At 37.7% G+C, this 19,770-nt stretch overlaps 1 protein-coding gene across 1 annotated transcript in view; it reads right to left on the bottom strand.

The window, feature by feature from the left end:
* The window catches only part of myo5ab (myosin VAb), a 34,470-nt gene extending 15,051 nt beyond the window's left edge, over positions 1–19,419 (bottom strand). Inside the window, exons 1-21 of the mRNA XM_062993329.1 lie at positions 19,393–19,419; positions 17,015–17,125; positions 12,637–12,808; positions 11,599–11,743; positions 10,604–10,760; positions 9,791–9,934; positions 9,576–9,657; positions 6,724–6,831; positions 6,492–6,595; positions 5,150–5,415; positions 4,991–5,072; positions 4,749–4,889; positions 4,485–4,610; positions 4,322–4,405; positions 2,924–3,055; positions 2,679–2,776; positions 2,062–2,148; positions 1,837–1,945; positions 1,240–1,451; positions 960–1,116; positions 34–273 (exon numbers count right to left, since the gene is read on the bottom strand). Of these exons, the coding sequence (XP_062849399.1) occupies positions 34–273; positions 960–1,116; positions 1,240–1,451; positions 1,837–1,945; positions 2,062–2,148; positions 2,679–2,776; positions 2,924–3,055; positions 4,322–4,405; positions 4,485–4,610; positions 4,749–4,889; positions 4,991–5,072; positions 5,150–5,415; positions 6,492–6,595; positions 6,724–6,831; positions 9,576–9,657; positions 9,791–9,934; positions 10,604–10,760; positions 11,599–11,743; positions 12,637–12,808; positions 17,015–17,125; positions 19,393–19,419 (2,784 nt within the window). The remainder of the gene's footprint in view (positions 1–33; positions 274–959; positions 1,117–1,239; positions 1,452–1,836; positions 1,946–2,061; positions 2,149–2,678; positions 2,777–2,923; positions 3,056–4,321; positions 4,406–4,484; positions 4,611–4,748; positions 4,890–4,990; positions 5,073–5,149; positions 5,416–6,491; positions 6,596–6,723; positions 6,832–9,575; positions 9,658–9,790; positions 9,935–10,603; positions 10,761–11,598; positions 11,744–12,636; positions 12,809–17,014; positions 17,126–19,392) is intronic.
* Between the last annotated feature and the right edge of the window lie 351 nt (positions 19,420–19,770).

The following is a 19,770-nucleotide window of genomic DNA, read 5'->3' as shown; positions in this document are numbered from 1 at the left end:
TAAAACAAAAAGTAAACTATTAAACTCCCATACCTGCTCATCCACTTTTCTCTGCAACTGCATTATTTTGTTCTCCATACCAACGTGTAGTTTCTTGTAGTGCTCAACTGAACGGGCCTCAATCCTGAGTTTTCTGAGTTCTCGACGAGCCAGCATTCGGCGCACACAGCACTGAAGATACACCACAGCCTGCAAAGTCCGTTTATAGCGCATTCTTGCTGACCATCCTCGCACCCAGCTCTGCACAACAATGGCCTTTTGCTCGTACCGTAGCTAAATACAACACATAAAAAAACACAAAGAGAATGAGTGATGCTTCTAGAACCGGGTGTTTCAAACCGAGCCAAAAAATGTTGCAGAGAAAAATAATAATAAGTAAATCAAATTTTACCAGGCACAATCACAAAATGAACTTGTACATGAACACTCCCTTGTGGAGGTTTTACATTACAGATTGCCACCATTTTTATTAATTAAATATATTTTGTAGTATTTGTTTTTTTTTTCTTTTTCTTCAATTTTTGCCCCAATATTCTCTCCCCTAATCTAGCCATATCCGATCACCCTGATTGCGTTACGCTTCACCTCTACCGATACAACCCTCCACTGCTGACTGAGGAGCATCGCAACTGACACACGGCCCCTCTGACACGTGATCAGTACCGAATGCCTCTTTTCACCTGCACGAGGAGAGTTCATATGCGGATCAGTATATAAAAGGTGCCTAAATACTTAGGGCCACTTAGGTTTAGGCATAACACTATGGAACCTCTATATAACAGCAATGCAGGAGTTCTAAACATAAAATTATTACTTGTAATGTTTTTGCATAAATTAAATGGTAAGAAGCAATATATGTCTTTTTTTAGTAAACTGTAAAACAATATATGTACTCAAAATTTACAGTTGAATAAATATATTATTCTAGAGCTGATAATGATTGCAGCAAGTGATTTTACCTGTCTATACTGCATCCTGGCTGCATGGCCACGGAGCAGTCGCTGTATGAGAAGTGCTCCCACTTTTTTCCGCTGGTACAGCTGCTTGACAGCATACATGCGCTGATACTTCTGAATGACCACAGCTGCTTTTGTTCTTCTCAAGGACTTACACAGGCTGAATTAATAAACAAAATGAATTATAGGACTATCAGCACAACAGCAGCAACTAACTCAAGATGTCAAGGATTGCAGTATTGTCCTTAATCATCTGTAGTACCATATAGGCTTTTACACTTACGCCCGAGCCTGCTGTCCCCGTGCATATCTTTGAATGGTGACTGCAGCTCTGCGCAGGCGCAGGTATTTCTTGCGGGCCGTCCAGCAGCGGATAGTTTTCTGGATCTTAATGCAAGCCATGCGAAGCTTATCAGCTCGCAATTTCTCCAAATATGCTACCTGTCCAGCCCGAAAGAAGATCTTAGTCTTCCCAAACTTGTATTTATCAGGATCCTGTATACAGAGGGATAAACAAAGAAAAAAATTTCATAGCATGCTTCATTTAAATGCATGTTATTAGAAGATTATGGAAAAAACTACAATGTTAAAATTTGGCCTACAAACTTAAAAGAAATAGGCATGCAGTAAAATCATCTGGTTGATAAAGACTAAGCATTTTAAGGTGTGCGCTCAACAATTTAATACTTAATATATTATATATAACTGCTTCAGCACAGCACTGTGCATCTTTCAATGAATGCTGATTAATTAATAGAAAGTAAATATTTGCAGTAACATATTAACACTACAGAGGTCTCCAAATAGCCTATAGTATACTGCAGTTTAAAAAAAAAAACTAAATATTTTAATAGTCGTTGTGTAGCAAGAACTCAGTTACCTGTATCAGCTTTTCTAGAACATTTTGACAGGTTAACTTTATTTCAGATAGCACATCTTTCTGTTTCATCAGCACTCGGTACCGACTAAAAAAGTCCTGATACGTCCACCTGATAAAAATATATGAATTACATAATAAATACATACATCCAAGACACACAAAATATTCAGCATTTGATAAAAGTCTTGGATAAAAGTAAAATAATCATATTTCAAACAACTGAACCTGGATGGAAAGCCTGCTGCTGAGATGCGGATAGTCTCCAGCACTCCACACGCTCTTAACTGCTGAGATGCTCTATTGGGATTCATCCTAAGATGAACAAAAGAAAAAAGTTAAGTAGTACATATAGTGCTAAATTTGATATACAGTAAGTAATATTTAAGATGATGCCATTGGTTGAGGAGCTTTCAGACAATACGTAGCAATTTTGTTGAATGTAAAAACACTTTATAAATCATAAATCCTCACTTGAATTAAAAAATGCTATAGAGCCATAACAAACTCATCAAATATATTTGTCGGTTTAATAATCTACAAGTAAAAAGTTTATGAAACCATTTGCTGTCCCTAGACAGATGAGAAACAAAATATTTTACTGACACATAAGAAGGGTAAGAGAGAAGCCACTAGTTCTTTTAAAACAAAAGACTAAAACAATGGAACAACACTTACATATAGAATACTGACCAAAAAATCATCATAACAATCATCAAATTCACAGCACAAAGTCAAAAATTGTTGTGTTTATAAATGTAAAGTAAAGTTATGCACTTAATACAAACAAGGCTGAATATTTGCTTCCCCAACCTGTAACTAAGATGAATGGTCAGAATACTAACATGAAAGAAGCTTTCTCATCATTAGGTTTAATGCAGCGCACATAGTGAGGAGTTGTAGCGTTTAGGGTCTCCATGAGCAAGTGCAAAGAGTTCCGGAACTAAAACGAAAAAAGAGACACCAAAGCAATAACATTAATTGCCATTTTAAACCATAAAAACAATAAAGGTAACAATATGATAATCCAGCAGCTACAATTCTTTTTGAATTCGTATTAATGTGTCCTGTAGTATAATATTCCTCGAACCTGCAGTCCAACAGATTTTTTATGCTCTCTGAAAGACTGGACACGGGTCAGTTTTGCACGATTAGAAGCTTCTGTAACACTAGAACCAGCAGTCTTCTCCTCATCCTGGAAGAGCTCCAGCAGAAATGCAAACTAAAAGTGGATATGAAAATGCAGATGCATGTCAACTTGAGTGGTCTGAAAAAAGCTAGCATGTAAACACACATCCTATCTATGAAAATACTTAAATGTATATATCTAGAGCAATCACATTGAATTGAATATATTTTCTCTGTAGGAAAGGTGGTTGGTGTTTAGCAGCTGGTAGAGTGGGTTATGCTGTACAGCAACTTAGATCCTGGGGAGCTCTGTCTGTATAGGTTTTCTCTAGGTACATCTTTTCTTTTTCTTTTTCTCATGTCCCAAAAACATGTAGTAGGTCAATTGGTGACGCAAAGTGTCAAAGAATCTTTCTGCTTTGCACCCAATGCAACACTGACCGGGATGAAGCAGCTGGTGAATTGAATTCATATTAAGTAATGAATTATTCATTACATTTACATCAGCCTAGCTTTGAAGGCACATTTCTCATTTTTCCTGGTAACTAAACAATAAAATAATTGTAATCAGTGAGGAATTAAAACCTACACACCCTACAGACAGTTAAGCAAGGTGGCCTAAAAACATACAATATTTTATTATGTGGCTAATCTTATTTTAGTTAAGCATGCAGGGGGGAAAAACATTTAGCAGATTTATCATCTTTACATAACTAAATTAAAATAGATATTTAGTTAGGTCAGTATAACAATATAATTACTTATTCAGGAGTTATGTCTGGAAACAAACACTATTTGATTTATATTTGACAGTTTATAGCTAATAGTACAAGAGGTACTATTGTCTTTAATATTTTTAAAAGTACATTTATTTATGCAAACAAGGCTTTAACTGATTAAACATGCATACATTTGCATATTCAAAATAATCCACAAATGTAGGTTTAGTCTTTAAGGTCCTAGGGACCTGGGTGAAGTCCTTGCCTCCTGACACTGTGGGTTTTTGTCTGAGTACTCCAGTGCTTTATTCCTTTCAAATACATGCCTAATAGTGGTTAAGATACTCTAAATTGGCTGTAGGTGTGAGTGTGTCGTGCCCTGCTTTAGATTAGCCTCCTGTTCAGGGTGTATTCCAAATTTGCCACTGTTGTTACTGGGTAGGTTCTAGACCTTCTAATCCACTGATTAGGATGTAGGAGTTAATAATGATGAATGAATAAACATTAAGAAAACATGTTTTAAATGCAATTTATACACAAATAATAACTAAAATTGCTCCGTAAATAAAACACGCTACTTCTACTAAAAAATATTTGAAAGCAGAGCTAAAGTGTGACCTTATACAAAAGCTGGGACAAACCTTACTCGACTTTAACACATTTATCTGTTCCTCATTCACTGTGTCTTTGTTTTTCTCCAGAAATCCATCACACCGATATTCCACCTGAGGTAGAATTAGACAGAAATCATTCATTTAGAATGATAAAAAGTCACATATTAGTGCATTTAAAAATGGTTTTTACCTTGTCAGCAAAATGATGGATAATAAAGGCCTTATTCGACATGCGTGGTTTGTCGAAGTGAGCACTCTTCTTTAGATGGGTGTTATAGAGCTTCTGGGCCCATGAATCATCTGATCCTTTTGGCATCTAACAAATCAAATAAATTAAAATAAAACTGTGCACACAATATGAATTAACATTTCACTATACTGTATGAATAAACTAAACAATACCTCCAAGAACAAAAAAAAATGTTAATATAAATAAGTAAGAGCACATGTTTACCATACACTCCTCATCAAGCAGATCAAGCACTCCCATCTTGGCCTCAATAAGGTTAATACATGGCTTGTTGTCATAGAAATCAATCAGAGTCCATGGGATTTTCTCTTTGAGGTATTCTTCTTGCTCAAGTTTAAACACATGCTGGACAAAAACAAAAAGCAACTGGTTTAGCAGCAACACAAATAAAGGTGTTTTGAAAATGATATTGTTCGTTAACAGAACAAGTACACACAAGAACACACCATGTTAAACTGTTGTTGGAGTTTCTCATTGGCGTAGTTGATACAAAACTGCTCAAAGCTGTTTATTTCAAAAGTCTCAAACCTGGACACAAAAGGTACAAGGTTTCACCCATCACAAATCAAAAATAAAGCACAATTCTCTAAAAATCCTTTACTTACCCGTAGATGTCTAGCACCCCAACAAATGAGTGCTGCTTGCTGGACGAATGTAGAGCTTTATTAATCTGGCTGACTATCCAAGTGAAGAGCTTGGCGTAGATGTGTTTAGCCAAAGCATCACGCCCGTCCACCGCCTCCGTTTTGGCCAGAGGTTTGTTGAAGGTTTCTGTGGCTGTCTTCAGTTTTTTATGACACAACCAGTGAGCCATGTCCTCCCGAGACACCATCAGTAGATCGCAGAATACAGATAGGTGTCTACTGTCACCCTTAAAAAAAAGACAACATATTTATTAATTTAATTAATTTATCTACATTTTATCCTGATCAGAGTTTCGATGGCTTTACTCAAAAACATTGGCCACGGGGCCGCTCAGGTGGCGCAGCGGTAAAAACACATGCTAGCACACCAGAGCTGGGATCTCGAATACATCGTATCGAATCTCAGCTCTGCTATTCAGCTGGGCTGAGCAGCCACATGAACAACAATTGGCCTGTTGTTCATATAGGGGTGCGTTGATCAGGTTGTGTCTCTCCGTACGCAAGGCTGATTCCCATATATGCACTCGCCTAGCGTGGGTAAAAAAATGCATACGGCTGCTGGCCACATGTCGGAGGGGTTAGCTTCGTTCTCCTCAAATCAGAGAAGGGGTCAGCACTGGTGGAGAAGAAGTATGACGCAATCGGGCAATTGATTAAAAAGACACGAGAGAAAGGGGAGAAAGTGCATAAACAAAATATACATATATAAAAAAAAAATAAAAAAATTAAAAAATAACACAGGGCAGGAATACAGCCTGGATCACGTGCCAATTAACCTTAGGGCAGCACGCACCCAGCTATACCATAGATAAAACATTGTAGTGGAGGAATAACTAAAGAAAAGTGAACCTCTGCCTCACTTTCATTTAAGAATTTCCTGGAAGGGGTTATGAGTGAACGCACACCAGAATATAACTGAAACATAGGCAGACAAAACAAGTCCAAAAAAGTACTAGATGAGACATGGTAACAGTTATAAAGCTGTTAAAGAGAAAAGCATAAAATTAGCTTAATCTAGGATGAGATTTTTGCCCTGTCAGGTCTGTTAGGACATGCCTATTGTTCTAAGCTGAGCTTGATAATTAGTATGCTGCATGTTTATGAAATTTATAGGCAATAATGTGCCTATGTTTATAGCATAATAGCTTATCTAACATATTTAAATATCACTTTTAGTTTATTATTAGGCACTCTTTTTGCACTGGCTTAGCGCTAGTGCTAAGCTAAAGGCTAAGCAATGGGAGAAAATCTTCTTTAATTTAGTATCTGTGTCTGTCTGTCTATTAAATGTCAAGATACTCACAGATACACTGCAGTTCCCTGAGCCTTTTACAATCTCCACATTGCCAAGGTAAAGAATGGCTGCCAGGATTTGAAACACATGCATTTGTAGCATTTCAGAAATACCTGTCAGAAACAAGGGGGGGGGGGTTGCATAAACAGTTTATGTAATGTCACTTTGCATTGTAAAAAATGGCAATTACACAGACACACATGCTCTAATGTAACAGAATCAAAAATAATATTAATATTACCCAAAAGTGAGAACGCCTTCTGTGTGGCTTGCATTTCCTGCGAGTCATTCACTTCATCTATGACGGGGCTCCTGCCTTGATTAGTGTAGTTAAACTCATTCACGCTGCCTTCAGACATAGACTGGTTACTTAGAGAAAAGTGTGGAAGCTACAATAAAACTTACATTATAAACTTCTATAACAAGCAGCATTCATAATTATGTTTCATCAGTGATGCTAGCAAGAAGTACTTAAATCTGGGAGGCTTTGCAAAAGCTTGGGCACCCCTAGCATAATTACATGTGTTATTAAAAAATTTATACACAACCTCTGAAGTAAATTATAAAGCAATACATTTTTGCTAATGCAGTTTCTTATTACACTAATTTATTATACTCAAATAAAAATACGAAAATTAAAAAAGAAGGAACAGAAATAGTAAATGTGGTGTGTGCCAATGTTTTGATGCCCTTCCAATTGTAAAGTCTAAAACTTTTAGTCCTTTAACTGGTTCGTTAGGACTTTAGGCAGTTCAGGAATTGTTTTAGGAACTTCACTCGGTTAACTGATGACTAACAAACTAAAAAAACTGCTATTTTTTTGCAAGATATCAAGTTCCACAGGAATAGAAGTGAAGAGCAGCTGTGAAAGTTACGGCAAGATCACAAAGACCAAAAAATAAAAACATGTGGCAACATTTTTTTTTTTTTTTTTTAATTTTGTTATCCTACACTAGCACTATAGGCTTCGTCTCTACGGCAACCAGCAGCAGGTAACTATAAAGAGCCATCAGACTACGCCCGTTGTGGTTCTCTCCACTACTTTAGCCAGTGCTTCATCCAGACAGCAGAGGTAGCTATTGCAGCGGCAACGATGAAAAACTTAATGGGAACCTGACGCCCTTAGAAACGACCAATTGTGTCTGGTAAGCACCCAACTGAGACTCTTAAAAGCTTTTATTTATGTGCCAGACATGTATGTGAGTATGGAAACCTTGAACAAAGTTTTGAAGTAAAGGCATTAGTCAGTCAAAGTACTGAAGTCATAAATGCTTTTAGAATAGGACCAGAACATAGTTTTGACTTAAAAAAAAAAAAATATATATATATACAGTGTATCACAAAAGTGAGTACACCCCTCACATTTCTGCAAATATTTTATTATATCTTTTCATGGGACAACACTATAGAACTAAAACTTGGATATAACTTAGAATAGTCAGTGTACAACTTGTATAGCAGTGTAGATTTACTGTCTTCTGAAAATAACTCAACACACAGCCATTAATGTCTAAATAGCTGCAACATAAGTGAGTACACCCCACAGTGAACATGTCCAAATTGTGCCCAAAGTGTCAATATTTTGTGTGACCACCATTATTATCACTGCCTTAACCCTCCTGGGCATGGAATTCACCAGAGCTGCACAGGTTGCTACTGGAATCCTCTTCCACTCCTCCATGATGACATCACGGAGCTGGTGGATGTTAGACACCTTGAACTCCTCCACCTTCCACTTGAGGATGCGCCACAGGTGCTCAATTGGGTTTAGTCCATCACCTTTACCTTCAGCTTCCTCAGCAAGGCAGTTGTAATCTTGGAGGTTGTGTTTGGGGTCGTTATCCTGTTGGAAAACTGCCATGAGGCCCAGTTTTCGAAGGGAGGGGATCATGCTCTGTTTCAGAATGTCACAGTACATGTTGGAATTCATGTTTCCCTCAATGAACTGCAGCTCCCCAGTGCCAGCAACACTCATGCAGCCCAAGACCATGATGCTACCACCACCATGCTTGACTGTAGGCAAGATACAGTTGTCTTGGTACTTCTCACCAGGGCGCCGCCACACATGCTGGACACCATCTGAGCCAAACAAGTTTATCTTGGTCTCGTCAGACCACAGGGCATTCCAGTAATCCATGTTCTTGGACTGCTTGTCTTCAGCAAACTGTTTGCGGGCTTTCTTGTGCGTCAGCTTCCTTCTGGGATGACGACCATGCAGACCGATTGATGCAGTGTGCGGCGTATGGTCTGAGCACTGACAGGCTGACCTCCCACGTCTTCAACCTCTGCAGCAATGCTGGCAGCACTCATGTGTCTATTTTTTAAAGCCAACCTCTGGATATGACGCCAAACACGTGGACTCAACTTCTTTGGTCGACCCTGGCGAAGCCTGTTCCGAGTGGAACCTGTCCTGGAAAACCGCTGTATGACCTTGGCCACCATGCTGTAGCTCAGTTTCAGGGTGTTAGCAATCTTCTTATAGCCCAGGCCATCTTTGTGGAGAGCAACAATTCTATTTCTCACATCCTCAGAGAGTTCTTTGCCATGAGGTGCCATGTTGAATATCCAGTGGCCAGTATGAGAGAATTGTACCCAAAACACCAAATTTAACAGCCCTGCTCCCCATTTACACCTGGGACCTTGACACATGACACCAGGGAGGGACAACGACACATTTGGGCACAATTTGGACATGTTCACTGTGGGGTGTACTCACTTATGTTGCCAGCTATTTAGACATTAATGGCTGTGTGTTGAGTTATTTTCAGAAGACAGTAAATCTACACTGCTATACAAGTTGTACACTGACTACTCTAAGTTATATCCAAGTTTCATGTCTATAGTGTTGTCCCATGAAAAGGTATAATGAAATATTTGCAGAAATGTGAGGGGTGTACTCACTTTTGTGATACACTGTATATATATATCTAATTCTGTCAAAGGGGCTTTAAAGTTTTGCTTACAGTGGTACATTTATTACTGTGACTATTAGCAGAAGCTTTCAGTATTTACTACATAAAAAGTTTTGAAAAAAAAAATGTAATATACTTGAATCTACTTCCAGATAAAAAAAAGAAAAAAGAAACAACATACATAATTGGAGAGCTTTGAATTCAGGTAACTGGGCAGAGGCACAGAGCTGATAGAAGATGTGATAGTTACGTTCCTCAGTTGCCTAAAAAGAAAGAAAAAAGTCTGTATAATGCACATACAATAATATATTTATTATCCCTATGGCCCTATAAGTATTTTTTTTTGGTTTGGTACACCTAAAAGACATGCTTAATGTGGGGAATATAGTCACTTACCTGAAACACAACTCGAGATTTCTCCAGCAAATATGTCCTCATGTTAGCCCCAATGATGTGATAACTTCTATTAAATCCGATCTCTATGTACTTCCCAAAGCGACTGCTGTTGTCATTTCGGGTTGTTTTGGCATTTCCAAAAGCCTAGTTATGAATATAAAGGGTACATTTAGAAAACAAATGTGGTTTAGGTTTGGTTGTTATGGCCACTTCAGCACATATTTTGCTATATCTATAGCATACACTTGTTTACATCTGACCATTTATTACTGAGCTTGTAAGACTGCAGATATTATATTAGATGCTTTAGGTTTAGACATGATAAGAAGCCCAATATTTTAATAGATATGGGTTTTCTAATTGGGCCTTTAAATTTCCTTTTATGTAGTATTTATTTATTTGTGGGGTTGAGAGTGGAACAGTCAGTTAGTATGTGTTTTATAGTTAGAGGTAATTTGCATGATTGACAAGTTGGTGCTTTATCTCCTGTCAGTAATTGTTGTCTGTGTCAAGTTTGAGTGTTTGATATGACATATTGTACAGATGGCCTGGTTCAGTCGATTGTTAAGACAATGGGTTTTCCTTCTTTTTATTTTTTTTTGTGACATTTTATTGTGTAAAATGTGTCTGAGGGTGGAATAGGGCTCTATTCATTCACCTCTAACTAACAGGATGGGTGTGTTAAGGACCTATTCTACCCCAGGCCTCCACAGGGAATAAATGTGTACAGCTAATGGTTAGATATTTTAAATTCCTAATAGCATTACAGCAATAACTATTTTTGGTTCAGTAGTTTACTTTAATAAAAAATACCTCCATTATAGGGCTTGAGGCCAACACTCTGTCCTCCACACTGGCCTCTGTAGAAGTGCCACTAACTGTGGCAAAGTAACGCATGGCATATTTAGCAGACACAGTCTTTCCTGCTCCAGACTCTCCACTCACTATGATAGACTGATTTCTCTCATCTCTTGCGGAAGAACACAGAAAACGAGTCATTTATTTATCTAGGTCTCATGAAACATTTACTATACATTGTGGGTTCCAAACTGTGCCATAGAGTGGTTGCCTCTGTGCTATGACCCAAATAAAAAAATTTTACTTTACAGGTGTATATGTATATACATACACATGTACGACAAATAAAGGCATTCCATCTGCCTTAAGTTATCCTTATGCTTATTATACTACTCTTTGGGCTACGTCTTGTGTATAAAAGAAAAGTATACCCTAAAAAGGGAAAAATCATTGAATGGCCCAAATGTTTTTACAAGCTTTTTTTCTCAACCTGTGGTCAACAATTTGTTCTGTAAACCTATTATACATATCTACTATTGCATGTGGCCAGCCTGCAAAACTGCCTTTTTGGCAAGTGTTTTGAGATCATAAATCCACTACTTCAGAGTGTTTACATACAGCAAATAATCAGAATTATTAAATCTGGTGTCAGCAATGATCTGATTATTGGGGTTACATGCACATTCATGATTTGTCAGTGAAACTGTCCAGCCTGCACAAATATATAAGTAATTAGATTTCTCTGTGACAACTTGTGTTAAAGTTGTTTGCTTTTCTGTAGGGTTGAAGCATTACGTTATTAAACATATTTTCCTATCAGCGTATACAGACCTAAATAGTGTGAACCAGATTGCCAGGACCCTGGGGCTATACACTTGCTGCACCACCATGCAGCTTTACCAGACATTAAGGTACACATAGTAAAATATTTGATACAAATACAATCAGAACAATATATAATAACAACCCACATTTTAAACATGACTTTAAATGTGAGACAAATCACAAACCTGGCCATCTGTCTGTAGGCTTCCTCGGCTACAGCAAAAATGTGAGGGTCCATGTCCCCCATGTTCTGCCCGCTGTATGCATTAATGATGTCTGCTCCATAGATCGGCAGGGCCTCGTAAGGATTAATAGCTACTAGGATGATACCTAAATAAAAACAGAAACATTCAGTGTTTGATAATAATGCAATTGTCACTATTGCTGTTCATTTTGGTTATCAAAGCTACACTATATGGACAAGTATTGGGACACCAATTCTAATTATGAAAGTCTTTGTTTTAGCCACAAAAAATGACTAACAAGTGTAATAAATAAGATTCTATGCTTGCAACTTTGCAGTAACAGTCTAAGGAAAACACTTTCTTGTTCCAGCATGACTGTGTCCCTGTGAGCAAAACAAGATATAAAAACATGAAGAAAAGCTTTGTTAAACAAACTCCAGTGGCCTGCACACAACCCTGACCTCAGCCCCTCTGAACAGCTTTGGAATGAACTGGAACATTAACTGAGGCTTTCTTGACCAACATCAGCATCCAGTCATACAAATGCTCATTTGACTGAATGGCCACTAAATCCCACAGACATATGTCAAGCCTTGTGAGAAGTAAGAAGAGTGGCTGTTGTTATAGCTGAAAAGATTACATCAAGGTCACGCTATTGTAATACCATTTGTTTTTAAAAAAATGATGCTCAACAAGCTCATGGTCAGGTGTCCAAATACTTATGGCCTTATACGGTAAATACATATCATGTAGTAGTAAACTGTAATTTCTAGCTAATTTCTTGCAACCCATCCTGTAGCTCCTCTACACTGCCTGTTATTCAAAGTTGAAAGAGTCCACTTTGTCTTTACTTCAGTACTGTAGAAGTCTTTTGACACACACTGTTATCTAAAAGCATATTAAAATGGAGGCATACAAAGCTCTGTAGTGTGATATCCATAACATAGCATGTAATAAGGTAACTCCAAAGTCTACAGTTCACAAAGCCTAATCCCACGTGTCTAAGGCCCAACTGATGTCAGAAAGCTGATGGCTCACCACAGTAAGTGTAGATTAGCTTAGAGTCGACGAATCTGACACGCAGGTTGTGTAGCACAGCCGGTTCATGCAGGTAGCTCAGAGCTGTGAGGTCATTCTCTCCAACGAGGATGTCTGGATTACGGAGGGGAGGCAGGTTGTTGCTTTTAGGGTCCAGTTTGTATTCCAGTTCCTGAGAAAGACATGTTAACATAGTATGAGTTGTAAATTAATTTGAATAATTTTGAGACATTTACAAGTTTACTTCTTAATAAATGCAAGACATTCCACAACAGTCTAAAACACCTGCTTCATGTGAATATCCATTTCAATACAACAGAAATAAATTAAGAATTTTTGGTATACAAGTCAAAAATATGGTGCATTCATATAAAAATGTATGCAAACTTGTTTGTTCCCCATGGTTGAGGTTCCTTGCAAGTTTGAGGCTGCATTTTAGCAAACTGAGTACGGGATTTGGTCAGAATTAACAGTGTCCTTAATGCTGAGAAATACAGGCCAATACCTAACCATCATGCATTGCCATCAGAGAGGCATCTGATTGGCTTCAAATTTACTTTGCAGAAAGACAGTGACCCCAAACATACAGCCAATGAGTTTTTGATTAAGAAGAAGAAGAACAATGAGTCCTGGAAGTGATGATATGGTCCCCACAGAGCCCTGATCTTAACATCATCATGTCTGTTTGTGATTACATGAGGAGACAGAAGGATTTAAACAAGCCTACATACAGAAGAGCTGTGGTTAGTTCTCCAAGATGTTTGGAACAACCACCCTGTCGAGTTCCTGATACTGTTTTTAAGGCAAAGGACGGTCACATCAACTATTGGTTTGATTCAAATTTCTCTTTTGTTCATTCACTCTGCACTGTGATGATTAACAAAAGTAAATTATTATCACTTCTAATTTTGAAAGATTCAGAATACTTTTTTATAAATAGTTTTTGTCAGTCTAAGATACAGGATTTTCAGGGTAGAGGGCATTGACAGCTTCAAAAGATGTTATGAAATGTGGCTCATACATCTTACAGTGTGCCCATGTGCTTCAGTTGTGTGTCTTATCTGCAAACACAGTTTAGTGGAGTTATAGCTCAAACATGCAAAGTGTTTTACTGATTAGTAGCACATGAGCAGACTACAGAACTTGCAGCACTTTTAAAACTAAAGCAGAATAATCAGTAACTTTATCTTAGCATACAAAGTATGTGACTACCAGACTACCATGCATGGCTATACTACGCTGGCTGAGTGCTAATTGGCGAGTGCATTATCTAGCTTTTTTTAGACAGTCCACACATACAGTGGGGTCAAAAAGTATTTAGTCAGCCACTGATTGTGCAAGTTCTCCTACTTAGAAAGATGAGAGAGGTCTGTAATTTTCATCATAGGTACACTTCAACTATGAGAGACAAAATGAGAAAAAAAAATCCAGGAAATCACATTGTAGGATTTTTAAAGAATTTATTTGTAAATTATGGTGGAAAATAAGTATTTGGTCAATAACAAAAGTTCAACTCAATACTTTGTAACATAACCTTTGTTGGCAATGACAGAGGTCAAACGTTTCCTGTAAGTCTTCACCAGGTTTGCACACACTGTAGCTGGTATTTTGGCCCATTCCTCCATGCAGATCTCCTCTAGAGCAGTGATGTTTTGGGGCTGTCGCTGGGCAACACGGACTCCACAAATTTTCTATGGGGTTGAGGTCTGGAGCCTGTCTAGGCCACTCCAGGACCTTGAAATGCTTTTTACGGAGCCACTCCTTCGTTGCCTGAGCGGTGTGTTTGGGATCATTGTCATGCTGGAAGACCCAGCCACGTTCCATCTTCAATGCTCTCACTGATGGAAGGAGGTTTTGGCTTAAAATCTCACGATACATGGCTCCGTTCATTCTTCCCTTAACACGGATCAGTCGTCCTGTCCCCTTTGCAGAAAAACATCCCCAAAGCATGATGTTTCCACCCCCATGCTTCACAGTAGGTATGGTGTTCTTGGGTTTTTCTTCTTTCTCCAAACACGATGAGTTGAGTTTTTACCAAAAAGTTCCATTTTGGTTTCATCTGACCACATGATATTCTCCCAATCCTCTTCTGGATCATCCATATGCTCTCTGGCAAACTTCAGACGGGCCTGGACATGTACTGGCTTAAGCAGGGGGACACGCCTGGCACTGCAGGATTTGAGTCCCTCTCGGCGTAGTGTGTTACTGATGGTAGCCTTTGTTACTTTGGTCCCAGCTCTCTGCAGGTCATTCATCAGGTCCCTCCGTGTAGTTCTGGGATTTTTGCTCACCGTTCTCATGATCATTTTGACCCCACGGGATGAGATCTTGACCCCAAGGGAGATTATCAGTGGTCTTGTATGTCTTGTATTGCTCCCACAGTTTATTTATTTATTTAAATTTAAAATATAAAAAAGTATTTATTCACACCAACTTGCTTGCCTATTGTAGATTTACTCTTCCCAGCCTGGTGCAGGTCTACAATTTTCTTCCTGGTGTCCTTCGACAGCTCTTTGGTCTTGGCCATGGTTGAGTTTGGAGTCTGACTGTTTGAGGCTGTGGACAGGTGTCTTTTATACAGATAACAAGGTAAACAGGTGCCATTAATACAGGTAACGAGTGGAGGACAGAAGAGCTTCTTAAAGAAGAAGTTACAGGTCTGTGAGAGCCAGAAATCTTGCTTGTTTGTTATTGACCAAATACTTATTTTCCACCATAATTTACAAATAAATTCTTTAAAAATCCTACAATGTGATTTCCTGGATTTTTTTTCTCATTTTGTCTCTCATAGTTGAAGTGTACCTATGATGAAAATTACAGACCTCTCTCATCTTTCTAAGTAGGAGAACTTGCACAATCAGTGGCTGACTAAATACTTTTTGACCCCACTGTATTTCCTGCCATCTGTCAGAATTCAGCTTCTGCTTATACTTGTCAGGGCTCGGCCTCTATCTAACTGACTAATTTTCACTTTGCCATTAAAAATGCTGCTTTTAACTGCCCATTTTTTTACTTAAATGTGAATAGTGTAAAACTCAGTGTAAGCTAATGGTTTGCATGCTGACATCAAGTTTCCCCTGCACTCAAAGACCACACCATACTGAATCATATCAATGACTACTCTTAAACTCTGTTACGATTTCTTTCCAGAAATATTAAAAGGAACTTCTAATGCATCTCAATATATTTGTTATGACATGTGTGAAGGGTGTGAAAGGGTGTAAATCGGATTTTGATGGGTGTAGCAAATTTTTGTAGCTGAATATTGTCAAACTAGATTTCTCATTTTAAACACATATATGAACCATTTAAAAGAGTTTAATAACAGCTAAAGGCAAAGTAATTTGAGGAACCATAATGGTTAAAAGCCTAAAATTGTTCATAGGCCAGTGCTAATTTGTTTATCAAAAAATCCTTACAGTAACCTAACCTAAACCAGTAACCTCAACAGTAAATGTCAGCTCAGAAGATTAGAAAAATGTTATTCTACATGACCTCTTGATAGGTTGATCTGTAAAGCTTTTTTTGTAATTTATTGTATACAACTCCAAATCCAAAAAGGCTGGGACAATATCGAACATCCAACTAAAAAAACGTGCACTGTTTTATTACATTTACTTTCACTTTTATTTAATTGCAGAGAGTATGCCTGATCACCTTAATTTTATTTGTTAATATAATTTATTATTTTTTTTATTACATTATTCCTGCATTCCAGGCCTGCAACACATTCCAAAAAGTTGGGACGAGGCAATTTAGGGCTAGTAATGATATAAACAAACTAAATAAAGATGTGATTTCAAAAGTTGATGTGAACAGGTAAGGGTTATAAGGGTTTTTTGTTTTTCTTATACTTTCAGTGTAAATGCATGGTGTATTTTATCCATCTTTACCTAGGGTGGCAATAATTATAAAGCTAAAATGCAGGCCTATCCAATCTATTTGTACAATTTTAAATAAATTAGTTTTTTACATCAAGATACCAAAATTGTACTCACTTATTTTGGCATTTTACTTTGCTAATCTGTTTTTTTTTTTTATCAAACCTGTTTGTTGTCTTAAAAAAAGAAGTTGTGAAAGTGTGTTAACTTTTAAATCAGTATAGATTTCTTGTTGCCCTTGACCAACTGCAACAATACTTCAGTGCATTTAACCTGCTTAAAAGATTATTTTTTTATTTATTCTAACAATGAATTGAATAATATATGCACTTCCTAACTTCAGGTAATTTCAGTTGTTTATAAATATGCATGAGTTCTAAAAGTGGCCTCCTGTCAGGAAAATACAGTGGGGGAAAGACAGGCCATAATGTCAGAAGAAAATTCCCACAGACACAGTAAAAAAAGATAATAAAGTGATTTTCTTATCTCTAACTCACCGTGCCTTCGTCAAGCTGCAGATGTAAAGCTGTGTCTCCAGGAACATAGTCTTCAATCAGCTCTGCTGATCTCCACACATCCACAGGATCTGGGATCCAAACTCTAGCATACTGCAGTCACAAAGCATCATAAAGTTTTAACAGACATAGGTAATGAGTAAAATGTCACATATACACAAAGGATATCTTCATAACATTGACCACCAATACTGTATACACTAATACTGTATGACAGAAATAGGGGGATGATGGATGCTGCCAAGTACACTCAAACTCCTGAAGAAAAACATGTAGACCACTGCTAGACAGCTGAATATAGGCAGGTAGTTCACCCCTGACACACTCAACGACCCTCAACACAATGCAGAGGCTTTAAAACAAAGCATTCAGTTAAGAAATGAAAGGTGAATACATGGCTAAGTCAGACACTGACCTAATTGAGCAGTTTATTGATGCTTACTACACAATTTGACCCTACCCAAACAAGTCAAAAGCCATTACAGACATATCCAGACTGATGGATGTAAATGAAGTAATCAATGCTTTTGTATTACATCACAAATTATCAAAAAAGTATCACAAAGTATTATATTACTTTAGATCACTTTTGCAACCACTTGTAGGCACTGTATAATATATAAGGACAACATTCTTAATTGCTAAATAGTCTAAAACTAATTATATTAAACGTCCAACTTCAAGGCAGCAGTTTGGAAAAGGCTCTTTTGTCTTTTAGCATAACTGTACCCCTATAGACAAACTGAGGTCCATAAACAGCCCATGGTTCAACGAGTTTAGTCTGGAGAAACCCAAGTGATCTGCAAGGAGACATGACCTCAAAACCAATGAACACCTTGTGGATGAATTGGTTACACTTGTAACAATCCTGGCCTCACAAAAGATGGTTTTGAAAAGTTGAGAAGTCCAATAAGTTCATGGTAAGGTATCCAAATACTTTTGGCCAAATAATATAATGTAAGACCAATGTTGATGAGTTATGCAGTACGATCAGTGTGATCTGCATTCTGTTTTTACAGTTACACTTGGAGGTAAAATGTCTGCAATCAGATTACAGTTTACACCTAGCCTAGTAATGACAGTTTAGTCCTAATCATTACACAGACTGCATTTACACTATACCTTTTTACACTAAGCCTTGCGGATTTGAAAGTGGTAACTTGTAAAGTAAACAGCTTGCACATATGGCCAGTGCTTAGCTGATTGTGCGAGTTATATGCCATCAATAACATGTATTTTGTATTATGTAATACTGTACTAAAAGAACTATGTAATGTCATCATTGAGCAGTTACTTTTTCCAAAGTTACTTTGCCTAAAACCTTTAAAAATTTTTTAGAAAAGTAATAATGAAACTTTTACTAGCTCCTTTATTCCGGTCAGGGTTGTGGTGGGCCCAGTGCAACCTGGAATCCCTCAGCATACACCCAGAGGCAATTTAGACCAGACAGTTTCCCTACAGGTATACCTTTTTTTTTTTTTTTTAAAGGGTGGTGGTGGAGGGCACTGTGGCTCATGGGTAGAACTGTCGCCTCACAACACAAAGGTCCTGCGTTCAATTCCCAAATGGAGTGTTCCAGGTCCTTTCTGTGTGGAGTTTGCATGTTCTCCCCGTGTCTGTGTGGGTTTCCTCAATTTTTTCCATCAGTTCAAAGACATGCAAGTGAGGTAAATTGGAGATACAAAATTCCCAGTGACTGTGTTTGACATTAAACTCAAATTAAAGAATCATGTGTAACCTTTATCTATCTGTCTTCTCATGAATGTAACCAAAGCGTAAAACATGACATTAAAATACTAATAAATAACAAACATCTAATTACTTTTTTGGAGTAGCCTGTGTTTAGGACCTTTGCACAGTATACTATTTCTGAGGTATAGCTCAGAAGCTAAAAACAAAACAGTGGTGTCATAGTATGAAACTGTAAAGCTCACGTTTACAAAGAAAAAAATAAGAATATTTACAAAGAAAGAAGGAAAATAAAATTTTTATATCAAAGGACTGTCACGTTGAATATTAATGCAGCTATAAAGGCGGTGAAAAGGCAAACATACTAAAAAATGAAATGTGTAAATATATCGTGACGTTATATCGTTATATCGCTCAGCCCTGCACAACATGTCCTAACATCAATAAAGGAAATTACAAGTGTTAAGGCGTGTGATGCAATCCTTCCGCGTGTAAACTAGTTCATATTTTTAAAAACATTTAACAGTTTAAAAGTCAGCTAAAGCTGAAATGTTGGAACTGTTGCTGTGGAGTATAACAGCAGTTGAAAGCTAGAAAGTCAGATACTTTAAACAGTTTTAACTCTCATATGTAACGGCGCGGTTAAAAAGACAGCGTAAGGATTTAATTACCTTTGAGTAAAGCGCCGGTGCTGCCATAACGCTCAGTTATTCCAAGCACCGCGGACAAAACAATGGAGGAAAATTCATAAACGCCAGCATGTACCAAAACCAGTCACTTTAAAGCACTCTGCCCATACTTCAGCCTGTTATTAAGAAGACTGAACACTCTCCTTGAGGTAAAGCCAGCCCGGCGGACACACTCTGCCGGTCTGAACACTATCGCCATCTAGCGGCCAACAAGTTACCAACAGCCACCACTCAAATCCCATGAGCAATAATACCATTACATTTAAGCTGGCGTTCTATTTTCAGCATACTGTTGGTATAGAAGTGATTTGTGTATAATGTGCAAAACAGAATAAAATGCACAAATGCATAAAAAATAAG

This window comes from Trichomycterus rosablanca, chromosome 1, assembly GCF_030014385.1.
Source record: "Trichomycterus rosablanca isolate fTriRos1 chromosome 1, fTriRos1.hap1, whole genome shotgun sequence".
Classification (NCBI taxonomy): Eukaryota; Metazoa; Chordata; class Actinopteri; order Siluriformes; family Trichomycteridae; genus Trichomycterus; species Trichomycterus rosablanca.
This window is presented reverse-complemented; position numbering and strand designations above follow the sequence as displayed.